Here is a 17,703-nt window from a genome sequence, read left to right on the forward strand (position 1 = left end):
ATAATTTAAAGTAATAAAATTTTCTATTTTTTAAATAAAAATACTGATAATTAATGAATTAAATAAATAAAAAATACCCCGAAAATACTCTTTATCACTTTAACCAATCATTTGGCCTTCCATTTTTTTATTATTTAAAAAAAATGTTAATGTCAAGCTGAATCTCAACATCTCAATTGATAGAAATTAATTGTGATCATAAATTGGGATGGACAAATAGAAGATATATAATGCAATTTAACCTTCATATATTTGAAGAGATCTCTTCTTGCAACGAGTCTGTCTCTACTTGACTTGTCTTCTGTGATGAACATGAACCAAGGCCTCCTCATCCACAAAATTGACCACATCAGTGGCTCTCTCTTTCTCTTCTTCTCCCTCTCCTCCGTTTGTAATGGTGGCATTTAATGAGAAAAGGAGAGGACAGGGAAAGGAGAAGATGACAAGGAAGAGCCCTCGTGCAAAGAGACATTGATCGAGAGGCCCACCTTTGGTACCTTCATGCATCCCACACAATTCTTTTACTTCTCCTTTTGCCCCTTTTCCGATCCATGGAGATGAGATGGATTGCCTTGACGTGGGGATCGACATTCCCCCGCTCGTGTACACTTCCCTCTCTCATTTCTTCGACACCCGGAGAACAGAACAGGTTCGTCCTATTGATCCCCAGTAAATGTAATTTCCAGTGGTTATTTCACATCTAAAACGATCCAAGAATTTCGTGAGAAGTTCTGATCTTCTTTTTCTACATGTCCGTGGAAATTAATATCTTCCAAAAATATGGAGCATGTGTTGACCGAGTAATTTGATTCTGAAAAAATCATTTTCAAGTTCTTGTTTTTGTTCGTGCTTGCAGGTGAGAGAGTTCGATGTCCAGTAAAAGGAGCTGTTTATGGCTTCTACAGTGGCAGTCGGACTGACTTCTGAGCGGGGAGAGATTGTTGCTGCAGCAGCTGATCTTTCTTTTTATGCCCTTTCCATCCGTATGTACCAAATTTGATCACCTGAAATGAGATGAGAGCAACGAGAGTGCTGCTTAAATAAGTAGATAGCCATGTCTCTCCACACCTCATCTCGCCATGCTTCAATAATTCCTACCACTTATTTCTCATCACATCTCATGCATATCCACCGAACGAGTAGCTCACCTTTGTTCCCGTGCATTCATGGAAGTGAGAGAGAGAGAGAGAGAGAGAGAGAGAGAGATATGAAGAGAGCACCCTGTCTTGCCTCTGCCGATCACATCCCCCTTGGCAATTGGATACAGCGTTCCTTCTTTATCCTGTGAAGATTTCAGAAGAAAGAAGGGCAAAGGGGCAACTACATCTTGGCTGCCAAATCAACATCCAAGGATCTTGTTGGGACCATGCCCTTCCCTCAGGTCACAGTCCTCGCCATCTCCTTTCCCCCACCCCAAGACAAGCAGTCTCCCTCGAGGCTAAGTCCAAAAAAAAAAAAAAAAAAAGAGGATTAAGAGCATCGCCAGGCAATCTATGGTGTCTCGGACCTGCCCTCAGTTTACCATGGAACTGTTTAGGACTTTACAAACTCATCTTTTCCATCTTGCACAAATCACTGTCTTTTAAAGTATATTCAAGAGAGAAACCATAAGATTCACATCTTTGAGCTCCTCCCACACCGCAAAGATTTCTACCGAAAGCTTCCATAGCGAATAGAAGAGCCTCTGAACTCCAAAGGGGTGGTATAGGTCCGAAGAACATGCATCAAAAAGTCGGGTGCCAGAACGATTCTGCGATGGCTAACCAGATCTACTAAACAGGCATGTGAAGAGCTGCGTTTTTTCGTTGTTCCTGTTGGGAGTACTACGCACCACCTTTTCCTCCTCTGGTCCATTGTGGTGGTGACCACGTGCCCCCTAAATTGCTGGTGATCGCTGACAATTCTTTTCCTCCCCCACATCCAAATGCATCAACTCATTATTGAATGTTTCTGTTCATAAGCATCCAAATCTCCCCTGTGTTCACCAAGTGTTTTGGCCTATAAACAGTCTTGTGGTGTACCAAACATCCATATTCCGAAGCAGTGCATCAGCAACATTTGCAGAGGACTTGGATTTGGATAATGAATTCTGCGTTGGACTTCCAACGGATGGGACCTCGGTCAAAGACAGACCTTGGAAGCTGTGATGAGATCTCCCAACTGTTTTCATCTTTAACCTGCTGTGGGGAGATTGTTGTGTTCTCACAACAACAGGTAATTTGCACTTACTGTGGTCTGTGGAGGCCTATAAATAGGCATGCAAAAGGAGTCATCTCTCATTCTAACCGCTCTCCGACTGGGTGAGGAGTTGCTCCCTGGTTGCAGAAATGGTGGTCTTGGCAATGGTTATTGGGTTGGCAGTGAGCCTCCTGGTCACCTGTGGTGCTGTGTTGAGATGGAATGAGGTGAGGTACAGGAAGAAAGGCCTGCCTCCCGGGACTATGGGTTGGCCAGTCTTTGGGGAGACCACAGAGTTCCTGAAGCAAGGTCCAAGCTTCATGAAGAACCAGAGACTCAGGTGAGCTGGAAACAGCTGAGCTAATCTCAACTTTTGGATAAACGAATTCATGTTGGAGATTTGTGTCGAGCGTGCTTCTTCTTCGCTCTTTGGACCGCAGAAATACATGTGTTCTCTCTCTCCACACACACACACACACACGCACACGCACAAAGTAAGAGAGAGAAGAATCACTGGCATATTGGCCGATTCACATGATCTTTCCTGTGATTTAATCTGAGATTTTGGGACATAACACACTATCAGTGGCTTTTACTGAAAAGTGGACATCTGCTTCTCGAACACCATTTCTTTCTATTTGTCTGCTAAAAGACTGCTATAGCTGTTCCTCGAGTACTCCACATTTCTGCTCGCCAGCTTGGATCCCCAGAAATGTTGACATGAATCTTCTCACCTCTGTAGGTACGGGAGCTTATTCAAGTCTCATATACTGGGATGTCCTACGGTGGTGTGCATGGATCCAGAGCTCAACAGGTTCATTCTGATGAACGAAGGCAAAGGGTTTGCTCCTGGCTACCCACAGTCCATGCTGGATATCCTGGGGAGATCCAACATTGCAGCCGTACGTGGTGACATGCACAAGACGATGAGGAGTGCTATGCTTGGCATCGTGAGCCCCCCAGTGATCAGGGACCAACTCCTGCCCAAGATCGATGAGTTCATGAGGTCTTACATCGACAACTGGGGTGGAAGAGTCATCGACATCCAAGAGAAGACCAAGGAGGTCAGCCAGCTTCCTACTCCCATTAATTGCCGAAAGACTCTTTTATCTTCTTCTCTTCTCGAGGCAGGATCACTAGAATCTTTCTTTGTGCTCAGATGGCATTGATGTCGGCCTTGAAACAAATTGCTAGCATCGAGACAGGTCCAGTTTCTGAAGCTCTAAAAGCAGAGATCTTCAGACTTGTTCTTGGTACTCTTTCATTGCCAATCAATATTCCTGGAACAAATTACCATCAGGGCTTCAAGGTAGCCTTCGAATCTCTAAAAATCTTAACCATTTCCTGCTACATATCAAAGCTATGTGAATTCATATGTGCTGTTCCTTTTCGGCAGGCAAGGAAGAGACTTGTGTACATATTGCGGCAGCTAATAGAGGAAAGAAGAGTCTCTGGATGCTACCACGATGACATGCTTGATTCCCTCTTGAAGATCGACGACAGCTCCAGAGGAAAACTTGATGATGAACAGATCATTGATCTGATCATTGCCTTGGTCTACTCTGGTTATGAAACTGTCTCGACCACATCGATGATGGCTGTCAAGTATCTCCATGATCACCCCGGAGTCCTTGTAGAACTGAGGGTAAGGCAGAAAAGCAAATGCTCGTGACACCCATAAATCTTCTCTCGTCTTTCTTCTTATCACTTTATTTCCAATTGTAGAATGAGCATCTGGAAATCCGTAAAGGGAAGTCGCGCGAGGATGCAATCGATTGGAGCGATTACAAGTCCATGAGATTTACTCGTGCAGTAAGTTACTGATTCCGGCTGAATTAAGGTGTTCTATCAGTGCTCTTACGGAGAGGATGCTTCGTTTCTCATTGTAGGTGATACTGGAGACTCTAAGAATGGCCACAGTAGTCAACGGGGTACTCAGAAAGACAACCCAAGATGTGGCGATGAAAGGTGAGGACAGACAAAATAAGGGAAAAAAACACATGATTTGATTTAAGATGAATCAATCAGTCTGATAGCTTTATAACGGAGAAGGTATGTCTTCATCAGGTTTCACAATACCGAAAGGGTGGAGGATTTATGTGTACACTAGAGAGATCAATTATGATCCTCTCATGTACCCACAACCTTTAAGCTTCAACCCATGGAGATGGCTGGTGAGTAATAATCATAAATGCACATCTATGTGAGATTGAGCAAAAAGAAGATCCATATTCTAAGAGCTAAGCATATGCACCTTGATCAAATGCAGGGCAAAAACATGGACTCACACCAGCATTTCATGCTGTTTGGAGGAGGAGCAAGGATGTGCCCAGGGAAAGAACTGGGGACAGTAGAAATCGCTACATTCCTTCACTATTTTGTAACCCGATACAGGTGTGCTAACTCTCTCATCATTTGTCTTCAGTAGTTTTCCTTGAACTTGCAACAAAGCATATGACTCTAAGGCAAACAACTCCTAATTGTTTCTGATTTGCTTTTGCAGATGGGAAGAAGTTGGAGGGGATAATATACTAAAATTTCCGAGAGTCGAAGCTCCGAACGGCCTGCATATCCGTGTTTGGGACGATTAGGATCGAATTGTACAGAGCATTAGGTAGTTTTTTCGACAAATGATCATCCGAAGAGAAATGTTGCTGCATTTTGTTCTTGAGTTGCTGAGGGTTAGAACTTAGAACTACCCTCGTCCAGATAGAGAGTTACACATAGTTTCTGCTATAAATTTGTCAATGCGAGTATGATCAGTAGGTGAGTCATACAAGATCATGAAATTGTCAGATGACTGAACCAACCGAACTAGTGATGCTTCTGTGTTTGGTTGGTGACCAATTGATGAGGTGATACTGTCACTCAAATCTTTTTCTTGTACAGTGAGGAATGACATGCAGGAGAGAAAAGAGACCTCCAGAGTTGTTCTGCATAACTCACTGCCATGTGAGATTAGATTTTGAGTCCATGACATTTACCCAAAACTTAACTTTCTTCATGGTAAACTTAACTTTACCATATCAAAATTATGTTATGCATCTAAAGGTCTTGATCACAGTTAAGACTATACCATCATCACATAACTCATGCTGCTGGGAGAAGGGTTAGGATATGGCCTTCCAAAGGTGGCAAATCAAATTCCAAAATTAATCTGCATCCAAACTAATGAATGCCCATACTCACTCAATCTCCTGAGCCAAATGGTCTGTTTATTTAAAGAGTAAATTGTGGAAGAGAGAGAGGTGGAGAGACTGTCTCCTAATATTATTTTGGGTGATTCAAATGAACACCTGACCATCATCTGAGCAGATAAAAATGCTAAGTTGGCAGTGCTGCTGCAAGGCATGAAAGAAATGAAGGTGCATGATGTTCTCAATCTTCAAACACTAGAGATGAGAGAGGAGCCACATAACATCGCATGGCTGGTATCAGTGCTTTGGAAGGCCATATAAAAGAAAGATATCATGGTTAGGTGATCCATTCCTTTGACAGAATCATGCCTGATTTGATCCATCCTCCGATTAGGTGCCAATCACTTAAAGGACTCTTTTCACTGATACTTTGATGATGGTGATGTCAATGTATAATATGAGCAAATAATAGTAATAACATTTGTTATATAAGAGTCTTGGTATCTACCTATGAATCTTTGAGCTATAAATTCAAGCCTCTTTATATGAGATGGTTTTAAGTTACAAAAAAAAAAGAAGAAGATAAAGATGGATTTGATATACAAATGAATTATATAAAAGATAATAAAAAAAATCATATCCCTGATGTGTGTAGTAGTCAAGAATCAACATCAAGATCATAAGACAAATAATTTTTATAACCTAATTAATTGAAATATTTTAATTAATTATTTTTATTGAGACATTCGAATATATTAATATTTTATTGCATGAGTAATAGGTTCCATATATAAACCTATGTATGCTATTCAATGTACTATAATTTTTTTTATTTTTTGTTTAAAATATAATCAATCAAAGTCCATGAAAGCAACTTATAACCATGTGTCATGTCATAATTTTCTGTATGAGTGGTAATGAAAGAGATGCACTTATGTTCCCCCAAGTTGGCAGTTGCTTGTAATCTAAGCTACAGAAGATTCTAAATGCAGTGTAACCATTCATCACTCCACATTATTCTTATGGTCATCAAGTTGCCGCGTATGTGTACGATTGGGGACCCGTTCTAAGAAAAGGTTCCTCTCTTTGCGATTCCTATTGCATTATATCTTCAAGAATAAAAAAGGGCTTGAATATTCTTATAACTTTTGGAAATAACCTATTTATTGTTATAAAATTTTAGATATTTTTATTAGAAAACCCTTAATATTGGGCTCTCTTAATTGATTTTTTGCTTCGGGCCTTTTTTTTATTAATTTAATAAAAATATCATTCGCTCTCTATTAATCGTTATCACTTCTATCGTCGTCAACCTTGACCATTATCTGTCGCTACCATAGCCTTCTCCACCAACATCACTTGTGGTCTCTTTCCCCTCATTTTCTCTTCTTTTTCTCCTTCCTCCTCTTTTGCTACTTGCCCTTCTCCATTATCGCTTGTTGCCTTCTCTTCGCTCATCACGATGGGGGTAAGTGAGTAGAGCGGAAGCAGACGAGGAGAGTGCTAATGACGAAGATAATAAAGAGGCAAACTTTATTGAGGGAGAGAGACAAGGCTATCGTTTACGGTTGCGTTGCATAGAGGTTGCTTACTCTATTGGCATTTTTGTTGCTCGCTTACTTACTTACTCCTATTGCATTGAGAAAAGGCAAGCAACGAGGAAGAAGGAGGGGGTAGAGGGAATAGGAAACATGGAAGAACGAGCGACGGGAGTGGAAAGAAAGGGATTGGAGGGGGGAGGCGGTGACATATGATGTTGCTTACGGTGGGAGTAGGAGCGACGACAACAATAACGATGATGGAGGCGATAGCGATTAGGGGCAATTGGTAAAGGACGAAGAGTATTTTTGTTGAATTAATGAAAAAAGAGGTACTCTTATATAAAAACCAATTAAGGGTGCACCATTTGATAAAACCTAACATTAAGAGTTTTTTAAAATAAAATATCTTAAAATTTTTATATTAAAAAATTTATATAATTATTTTTATGCATGAATAATATTTTTTTTGGAATTGATATGAAATATTTTTTTAGAGTTTCATTTAATAGTTGATATAGGTAGCTAATGGACATTAACATGTATATATATTTTATTGTGCCACATGGTTAATCTCTATCACGTCTAGTGTATTTAGTTAGTAAATTCATCCATGGTTATGGTGTCATGCATCAAATTTTTAGATCATTGAAGTGTTGGTGAGAGGACTTCAAAACCAAGGAAAAAATTTCGAAGGATTAATAATAAAAAATTAATATAACATTATATGATCTAATAATAATTGTTATTTAGTAAATTTATCTGCATCTGCTGAGAAGATCAGATTTTTTCACAATCAAATTATAAAATTTTTTGACTGAAAGTCAACTAAAGTATAAATTCTTTTATACATCACCTCACCTCAAGTAAACTTTAAATAAAAAAAAAATCTCATTTTTTCTCTCACCTTTTCTACATCCATTAAAAATAGCTCATAAACACTTAAAAGCATTAAGATCTAGATATTCACACAAATAAAACTCAAATCATAAATAAATTTTCCACTTTCAATTTCTAATTTTCTAAGGAGTTTAAATGTAATCGGTACTCCTCAATCCCCACTAAAACCATTAATTTTGTTCATACAAAATTAGTACCCATTCTACACATGTCATATGCAAATGATGCAATACAAATCCAAGATTAGTACATTATGTAAGAGTATATCAGCACCTCCACCTAATACCACAAACACCCACCCATAGATATTTTGTTTTAGTTGACCTTTTTATTCCGTAAATTGGATGATCAACCCATAGATGTGTATATATTATGAGGATCCTTTTGAGAGAGCTATCACCGGAACCTTGTGATCACATTGTTTCCACTGGTAGGAGGCTCTGTTGCTATGTTCCCTGTGTGTCCGAAATAAATGTAGCCGAGGGAGTAATTATATCCATACCTCGTCACACAACATTCAATTCAGCTCTCAAATGCCATGCAATTTCGCTGTCCGGGTGTCCTTCAGGAGATATTCCAGAGATCTCATTTTCCTGTTCCTATCAGGAAAAGGAGCCATTTCCCTGTAGAGAAATAGCGGTGTTATGTGCTATGTCACTGTAGTTTTCCTTGCTGCTTGGGTCACTAGTACATTGCATCATGTTCTGAAGCTTCTTACCTTTCATTCTTCCCCTCCTTTCTCTTAAAACCTTTGATCTTTTGATAAAACTCTCTCTCTCTCTCTCTCTCTCTCTCTCTCTCTCTCGTGTTTATTTTTTTCACAAAGAAAAAAGATAATTTTATTACTTTAGATCTCCATGAGGCCAATAAAAGAGTCTTACCTTTCCTAATGAAATCTACCAACAAATTCCCCTCCCTATGTGAATGTAGAATTCGATAATCCACAAAAGAGATTAAGATACATTAATTATTTATCACGACAAGTCTATACTTTGTTGCTGATATACTTGTTGATGCTCTTTTAAAAGCCATCTCGAGACTAATTATGAGCGATAACGATTATCTTCTTTCTTGTTTACGACTATAAAATTAGCTAACTTTTTCCTAACTATATCGATCATCCTAAATTGGTACACATATCGCTCTTGATATATTATTTTTTTCAAAATGGCTCCTAAAGTTTTGATTAGTATCTTAATTTGATCAGTTGATCGGATGGCACATTAAATTTGAACATCGCAAGCTGATACAAAAATCAAGACAGAGTTCAAGAGACCAGTTTAATGTATCACCATGTTATGCGTGACTATTTAATTACACTCCTGCGATTTTTTTCTTTTTCGTGTTATAAATACCAATAAGCAAATAAACCAAATAAATTGTAAATGGTTTAGTGTGTTGCTTGATTGCACAGGGAATAATAAATAGACACCCAATATTGCAATTACATGCATGCATGCATGCATCCACCGTACCCATCATCCAGAGTTCCTGTTTAACGTGTGACCAGCCTCACGAGGCTCGCGGGGTCAGCCAGAGGAGCCATTGTCTCTCCAACAAATATGAGATTAAATATGACTTTATCAGTGTATGTATATAATATGATTAAAGATTAAAGATTCAATTTTAAATCGATATTAAGTAAATAATATTTATTTATTTATTTGCGGTCTAACAGACAAAAAGCGAAGAGAAAGAAAAAGGGGAGGGAATTAATTTATATGAAGAAGGCTGGTTTCGTTCCGTACGATCATAGGCGGGTGTTACTATGTGTCGATTCACACACAAACTCCCTCGGTGGGCCGCGACGACCCTCGTGGCACCAATCACCGCTCGACAGCGCGGTCGTCCTGATACCTCTCTGGTTTCTATAAAACCGCCCTTGCCCCTCCCCCCTACCTCTCCACCCAACCTCAACGGCCTCCCTCCTTCCCCCTCCTCCTCTCCTCTCTCCTTCCTCCTCTACCTACCGCTGCTGCATCTGCCTGTGTGCTGGTTAGTGTTCGAGGAGGTCGATCGAGATGGGGAGGGGGCGAGTGCAGCTGAAGCGGATCGAGAACAAGATCAATCGGCAGGTGACATTCTCCAAGCGCCGATCCGGGCTGCTCAAGAAGGCCCACGAGATCTCCGTCCTCTGCGACGCCGAGGTCGCCCTCATCATCTTCTCCGCCAAGGGCAAGCTCTACGAGTACTCCACCGATTCCAGGTGCGCGTCCGCCCCGCCCGGCTCTTCCTCTCATCTTCTTCCGTCTCTTGTCCTGGATTCTTTAGAACAAACCCTAAACCGTTCTCCTGAGAATGATCATGGTAGAGAGCATGGGTTTTGACTCATCAACATGTCCCGCTTTCTTTGATGAAGTTAAGCGAAACGATTCTAAGACACAGATGCCTCGAGTGTCGTATGTATCATCTGCTTCCTTGTGTGATTTCATCTCGACCAGGAGATTACGTTTTTTTTGCGTCGAGACCGCCTTTTTAGGCCGGGTGGAAGGGTATGTGGGATCGATTCTTGCTTCAGATGGCAGCAATCAAGCTTGTCCGATTTGGGATGGAGTGCATCCGCCCAGCCGACAAGTTTCATCTCTCAGCCAAAATCGGCTGCCATATATCGGGTTGTGTTAAAGGGAGCCATCATGATCGTACCCCGGGAATGCATATTCGATACTATAAGAAGAAACTTGCTCTTAACCATTACTAATTTTAGCTATCAGATGAAAAGTTTGGAGCGAAACCAAGGTTTTCTTGCCTTTGGCTTCTCCACATATCTTTCATGTTCTGAGGTGAGACCGTCGACCATGAAACGTTGTCATTATTCTAAGCTTTTTGCTCATTTCCCTTTTTGTTGTATCTGATCGCCTATGCACTTTTCTCACTGTGTAGAGTTTGTCTCGTCTTCTCCGCTTTGTGCTGCTGAAAGCAAAACTAGGGTTCTTCGTACAACTTTTGTACCAAGATCTATACGTGAGATGCTCATGTTAATTTTTGTAGGGTTCACTCTCGTTTAACTTCTCTTCAAGGTGCCCTTTATTTCATTTGCTTTCTTCTTTCTTCTTTACATCAATTATCAAAGCCTCTTCTCAGTGTTCTTCTACCATTCACCCATTGCCAAGATTAAACCTCTGAATGCATATTGGTATGTTTTTCCTTCCTTTCTTTTTTCTTCAGCATAACCTTGGTGTCAAAAACATTTAGGTATTTGCTTTAATTACAGGCTCCTATCTGATGCCATCAGATCTGTCTTACGCTATTCGATTTCTCGCTAACTTAGTTTGCAACGGCTTCAACCATGGATCATCAACTCAGCATCATATTTAGCTTCGATCATGTTGATCGTCAGTACTGTTGTAAATCTTCTCCGAGAGAAATGGGTACTTTTCAGCACCTATCCGATCTGTAGTCTAACTAGTGGTCTCTGCTTTCCCATCATATCATGGTGATGCAAACTTCATCGATAGCAGAACTTTTGATTATAAGAAGTTTGCACACAAACATGAATCGTCTATGTTGCAAATTTGCCAAAGAGGATCATCAGTCGGGTGAGATTATAAGCTCTTAGGAACAGAAATTATGAAGTTTCCCTTTTGGGATTTGAGGAAGAAGTTTGATGATTTTAGCGATCAAGCAGGTGATGCAAACTGAGTGGTCTCTTCCCATCATCATAGATAAGATTTTTTTTGATTTTTTTGTAATTCATTGCTGTTTGCAGCGATACGTCACATGAAATGATATGGGGGCAGAAAAAACAGAAGCTTCGATGAAGTTAAAACAGAATTAATAGATTTGGTTATGAACTTAGATTTAAACATGCCTGTCTCAGCCTTGTGACTGGTGTTAGGAGCCACCGTTAAGCGACACAGTCCTGCACGCAGAACCAAGTGAGCGTCAACTGGGTATTACATCTATTCAGACTATGTTGGCCAAACTCTAACATCATGTTGTCGATAAGAGTTTGTTGGAGACTCAGATTCTTCAGGAGCTTAAGGTCCTGTTGCAATGTTTACCCATGATCGATAGTGATTTTGGTGTCAATGTCTTTAATCTCGGATGTAAGAAGTGTTACTGATGTGAAACTTGTAAGTTAACTGAGGGAAGTCAACAGTTCGATTCAGTCATTTAGGTTCGAATTTTCGGAATAGGTTCTATAATTGTTGTGGACTCTCTTAAATTGAAAATCACTGGGTTGAAGGTCTGGATATGCTATGCTGGCTTCAATTTAATTTATTTCTTGGTGAATGAGTTAGTTCTTACTCTTCTCATGGTCAGTCTTCATTTTTATCTTATTATATAAGGTACCATTAAAACAATACAAAATCAGAAATTAAATATTGTTATCTTTTGTAAGTGTTAACATATCATGCTAGATATAAATTCAGTCCAAAAACTCAAGTTACTAGATTATGGATCACAGTTACTGTATGCAATAGGGTATGCAATTCTGAATAATACTACTTAGTACGGGTTGTACCAATCGATCCGTCAATTTACCAGTATACAAACTGTCTGTTACCAGACGAAACGATATATATATATATATATATATATATATATATATATATATATATATATATATATATATATATATATATATATATATATATATATATATATATATATATATATATACACACGAGGCGATATACAGTTTCGTATTGTATTGAGAACATCGAAACTTTGATACGGTACGAAATTACGTACCAATTCAATTTTTTCAATCCTTAGTCATATGAGACCTTTCGTTTAGATTTAAACTTAGCCTATTTCTTTTAATGTTAAGTAATGATTCACTCATCATAGTCTATCCGTATGACTTATAATCATTCAATCAAACTGTAGCTTGATTGACTCAAATTTTTTTATTTTTAGTTTTGACTCATTTGGATCAAATTTTTTCTCTCATCTCACACTATGTCTAAAAATGAATATTGACGAGTCAATCAGACTAGTCAAGTTTACATATATCAGAACTAGGTTATAAGTCAAACTTAGCATATGTAATCAGATTCTTTTAATCCTTAGTACTATAAGAATATCCTCTTAGTCCATCTCTCTTTATCTCACATGAATATTTCCAACAATCAGGCCAATAAGTTATGGAAGACTTCAACTATTTTCAACAATTGATAAAATTATTGAATTTTTGTATAATCATCCTATTTTTTTTTACACTTCCAACTGTCCTTAGTCTATCAATTAAAAATTCTAATCTGTGTTAACTAGGCTTCTTTTATTCACTCCAAATTTATGTTTACTAATTGTGGGTTTGTGATTAGGGTTCGAAAGCATGAAATGCAAATACTAAAGTACAGTGAAAGTAGACCTCAACAGAACCTTCACAGACAGTTGTATTACATGTTAGAAAAATACATGTATTTTGTGAGTTACTTTAACAAAATTCACTATGTTAGTAAAGAAGATGCCACCAAATGTCTGATCAAGCTTAAATTGTCGTTGTGGTATCTTTTGAAGAGCAATAATTCCTGCAATATGCTTCATGTTATACGAAGGTTTTATTGTAGCGTACAACACAGGTACTGTTCCACAAAATTTGCTGTCAGATATGCCGATCCAGTGACAAAAAAGCAACGCATCAAGCTATTAGGGGACTTCGTCATATGTGATTTTTCTGCAATATGTTATGCCTTAATATTGTCTTTATTAGGGACTTATTATCGCCTTCAGTAAAGTGAAAGATATGCAAAGTACTGCAGTATGGAAGGATGATCATTTGTATTTTGTACCTTGAAAAGTTTCGGACGTATATTTGACTTCATTTACTTGCTTGAGCTACAAATAAAAATAATGATTTTATAAGTAATTAACTTTTTTGCAGTATGGAAAAGATTCTTGGACGATACGAGAATTACTGGTACGCAGAAAAGGCATTCATCTCATCAGATCTGGATTCTCAGGTTAGTGAAATCTTGCTTGTTTGTTTTACTCATTATACAGTACTTCTAAATTGTACACCATATATTATTGTTTATTCACACTTATTAAAACCCTACACGCAAGTTAAATCTCATTTTTGGACTTATTTTGTACCATGGATGTATTGGTTTAATGCTGTACTGTAGTATGACAAAAAAAATTTATATTAGTGACCCCCCGTTTACATCTTGGAGCAAATGACTCTGTGGGCTACATGTGTATACGGGGGATGGCAATACATAGTAAAATAAGGATAAAATGGAGTGTGATATCTCGGAGGGGATCGTTTGTCTACCTCCTCTAATCATCTAATCATCGTGCAACAACTTCAATTAATGGAAATTTCTAGAAAGACCCTTGGCAGAAGTTGCAGGCTAAGAAGTTTCTTTCCCCATGCATGTTTAGTGTGGATGGTAACATGTTGAGGTGCGTGCTGACTTTTATAAACGAAAAGCAAAAGGAAGAAATAATGCCCATAGCCACTGTGTTATGCTGAAAAAAGTAAAGCTACTGCCTTCTCTAATTGTGTTGTGATTGAGGGTCAACTTCATCAAAATGATCATATAAATATTTTTTTAGCAGAAATGCAACATATGACCATAATTCATAACTATAATCGTCCATTTATAACTTGTTGTAGTAAGTTCAAACATTTAGCGTCTGTAGCATTTTCTGACAATCGGTCTCTTTGAAGAGGCAATTGCGGTTAGGTAACTCTACACACCTGTGTGACTCAGGTTTTCCTGTTCATAATCGATATGCTCTGCTGATCTAATTAAGTGAATGAAACTAATGAGATATTTTTTTTTAAATCCCTTTTGAAATTTGCTTTCAGATTTCTTCAAACTATAAAAGTACTGTATTTTGGCTTCGTTGATAACATACTCGTGGAAGTAATCCAACTGAGCTTGATAAACCACCACCTTAATCTTGGCTAAGCCTGAAAAAATAATCAAGATAGGCTTATTCTATAATTGATGGGAGTCTAAGAAATCTATTGATGAGAGTCCTAAACAAGAGGTCGAGCTTTGTGAAGCTAGGGAAAGGTTCTTTTGGACTTATATTTTGCATTCATCAGCTTAATATCTACTTCATCCTCTTAGTATCTCTCTATCTTCCACCTAAAGATGAAAGAACATTGTGCATAAAGATTTCCCTTCAGGAACAGTATGTTGTTTTCCTAGTTTCATTTCTATAAGTTTTCTTCTTTGAAATTTGATTATTCTACATTGATTTTTATTGCATTTTGGCTGCTTGTGTCAAGCCATTCTCCTGAAGGAATCTAGATTTTACTGAAGCAGTCCCAGTTTTCCATGCCAATTCTTTTGATCTCATTAAATGAAAATTAGTACAGCAACAGCAAACCTTAATGACCCAACTTTAGTATGTCAACGACACATGGTATCCATATAATGTTTCAGTCTCCAAATTGTGTCATATTTTATAAGTTTTTCATTTCATAAAGCTGCATTATCTTTGGTATATATATGGTGGTCTTCGGTTTCTGCAAGATGATAAGTTGGACATGGAATGCTGCGTTAGCAGCTAAGAAACGATATACATCCTCTACAAATAGTAGGAATTGTTTCGAGTTCTATTTTTGTGGAGCTCATGTCTTGACACTATACAACACGCACGCAGTCCACTGATTTGTATTTTGGACACTGAACAGGGCAATTGGTGTCAAGAATACCGCAAACTCAAAGCTAAGTTGGAGGCTTTAAGTAGAAGTCAAAGGTAATCTTTTATAATTAGTGTCAAGATCAGTTCTCGTCCTACAAGTTGATTACAATCTAAAAGTTGCATACCATGTGATGCACCGATGATGACTTTAGGCATCTGATGGGAGAACAACTGGAGTCCTTGAATATTAGAGAACTCCAACAACTAGAGCATCAACTGGAGATTTCCCTAAAGCATGTTAGGTCAAGAAAGGTAAAAACCTCATAATATTCTTTCTCTAGACGTCAATTAAAGAAGATCTACGAAGCATTTAAGGAATATGATCTAGGAACGATGTCGTCAAAGCTGATTGAATCTGTTCATGGTGCAGAATCAAGTCATGTTTGACTCCATTGCCGAGCTTCAAAGCAAGGTAAAAGAGTTGATATGAAAGAATTTCCTTGTATGAGAAATTGCTTGGTGGAGAGCTGCCTTGCAGAAATCTGCCATGTTTTTTAGGTTGCATGATATTAATCATTCTTTTCATGAACAGGAGAAGGCACTGCAGGAGCAAAACAAGAATTTAGAGAAGCAGGTATGTAACTGTCTGTTGCTAACGTGGGCGCAGTTTCTGCTGCTCGGTTTCATCGGATTTGCCGTGATGTGAGCAGATCGTGGAGAAGCAGAAGGCTAAAGTTGTCAACCAGCAAGCTCACTGGGATCATGCACAAAGAAGCTCGGCATCACCGCCCTCGTTAATGGCGGAAGCTGACCCTACCTTCAACATCGGGTATTTTTCACTACACAACAAAGTTGTGAACAATAGTCATAGTGGATGGTAGGTAGGTCTATCTTTCATAGGCTATCAATCCTACGTATGAACGCCCAATGTTAAAATAAATAAAATTATCGGGGAAAGGGTATATGCAGCAAACGCAGTCATGCTGTTGTCGTGCTTATACTAATGAAAAAAAAAATTTAATCTAACAAATAATATAAGTTTCTGGCTAGATGATTAGTTTGAAGTTTTAAATTATGCAGATTATGCATATAAGTCTCTGCTACTCACAAATGTAGATTATGCTTGATGATAAATTATGCAATATAAATTCTTGAGTTGGATTAAGAAGCTCTTGTCCTTTGTTGATGCAGGCCTTATCAAGGTATGGCGGCTGTATACGGGCAACATCAGGTACGGACCAGTAATGGCTTATTGCCGCCGTGGATGTTCCGTCCCTTGAACGGTTAGCGATGGCATTTCCTTTTCTCGCATCAAACCCCGTACAACTAAAGGCTGATGTGAAAAGCGGTATTCCACCGAAGGTCTCCAGGTCAATTTTGATCTAAGGTTTCCCTTCGATCTCTAATAAGTAAATGGGACCGAAGAAATGTAACAGCCGCCGACGGTAGCGTCGGCCTCTTTTTAGCACGTGTATAACTATTTGTAGCAAAACTAGAAAGACGTCTTTAGCCTGTACAGACGACACATTCTCTCCACAACAATTAAAAGCAAGTATATCAGATCTTAGTCTTAGGAAGTAAATTAAATCAATTCCTTAACTATTATGTTCTGCAAGCCAAGGATCCACAAAGTGTCAATCTTGCTAAAATGCGAAAACAATTTTTTTTTCATTGGCCTTCGATCTATTTTTGCTATCACAACAATCAAATTTGATTGAGACTTTCGCCCTTGCCAGCATAAACTACACCTTGCACACTAACGTCACAAGCGCGTGCCACCGTGGTCGACATCCCTAATGACTGTTTCATGAGGGGCACATACTAGTTGGACGATGTTGTCGGAACTGTCCAACAAATTGGATACCGGGACAAAATCATATGTTATTTCAGCTCTGGGCTTCAAACTTAGCTCAAATCAGTCCAAACTCGGGTCCAATTGACCCCTAATCGGGTTATAAGATTAATCCTTAATCCAAACCCTAATTACATACAAACTACGAAATTAAGACATAGTTCTAAGCAAGTTGTTGGTACTTCCGTATTTGCGGCTCTTGGCAGCAGCACGCGCCTATCTTAAATTTGATATTTTTCGGTCTAGAAAGATAAATCAGAAAACAGGACACGAAAGAAGCCAGAAAAACTTCACGAATATCTAAATGTTGTAACAAATCTCCAGTTATTGTTATAACATTAGCTTTACTTAGTTGATAATTAATAGTGCAATCATAACAAATCTCCAGTAATGTGTCCAAATCTTTAGAGTAAAGATAATTATTACTAATTCTAAATCATAAGTTGGATAATTCTATTCATAACTTTTCAATTGTCTATAACCATAAGCGATCATTTTTCTATCTTATATCAAAACACAACCAACACTTTTTCTTCAAGCATTTATA

The 17,703-nt window shown here is 38.5% G+C and overlaps 2 protein-coding genes across 2 annotated transcripts; both read left to right on the forward strand.

The window, feature by feature from the left end:
- Positions 1-2,266: 2,266 nt before the first annotated feature.
- On the forward strand, positions 2,267-5,051 carry LOC135639866 (cytochrome P450 85A1-like). The gene is made up of 9 exons (XM_065153846.1): positions 2,267-2,518; positions 2,921-3,242; positions 3,338-3,487; positions 3,575-3,823; positions 3,904-3,990; positions 4,068-4,146; positions 4,246-4,352; positions 4,448-4,572; positions 4,682-5,051. Exons 1-9 carry the CDS (start codon positions 2,328-2,330, stop codon positions 4,767-4,769), a joined length of 1,398 nt encoding a protein of 465 aa, XP_065009918.1. The 5' UTR covers positions 2,267-2,327; the 3' UTR covers positions 4,770-5,051.
- Positions 5,052-9,668: 4,617 nt separating this feature from the next.
- On the forward strand, positions 9,669-16,816 carry LOC135640694 (truncated transcription factor CAULIFLOWER A-like). The gene is made up of 8 exons (XM_065155388.1): positions 9,669-9,959; positions 13,584-13,662; positions 15,354-15,418; positions 15,517-15,616; positions 15,735-15,776; positions 15,897-15,938; positions 16,015-16,133; positions 16,496-16,816. Exons 1-8 carry the CDS (start codon positions 9,775-9,777, stop codon positions 16,590-16,592), a joined length of 729 nt encoding a protein of 242 aa, XP_065011460.1. The 5' UTR covers positions 9,669-9,774; the 3' UTR covers positions 16,593-16,816.
- The last annotated feature ends 887 nt before the right edge of the window (positions 16,817-17,703 follow it).

This window comes from Musa acuminata, chromosome BXJ3-6, assembly GCF_036884655.1.
Source record: "Musa acuminata AAA Group cultivar baxijiao chromosome BXJ3-6, Cavendish_Baxijiao_AAA, whole genome shotgun sequence".
Taxonomy (NCBI): Eukaryota; Viridiplantae; Streptophyta; class Magnoliopsida; order Zingiberales; family Musaceae; genus Musa; species Musa acuminata.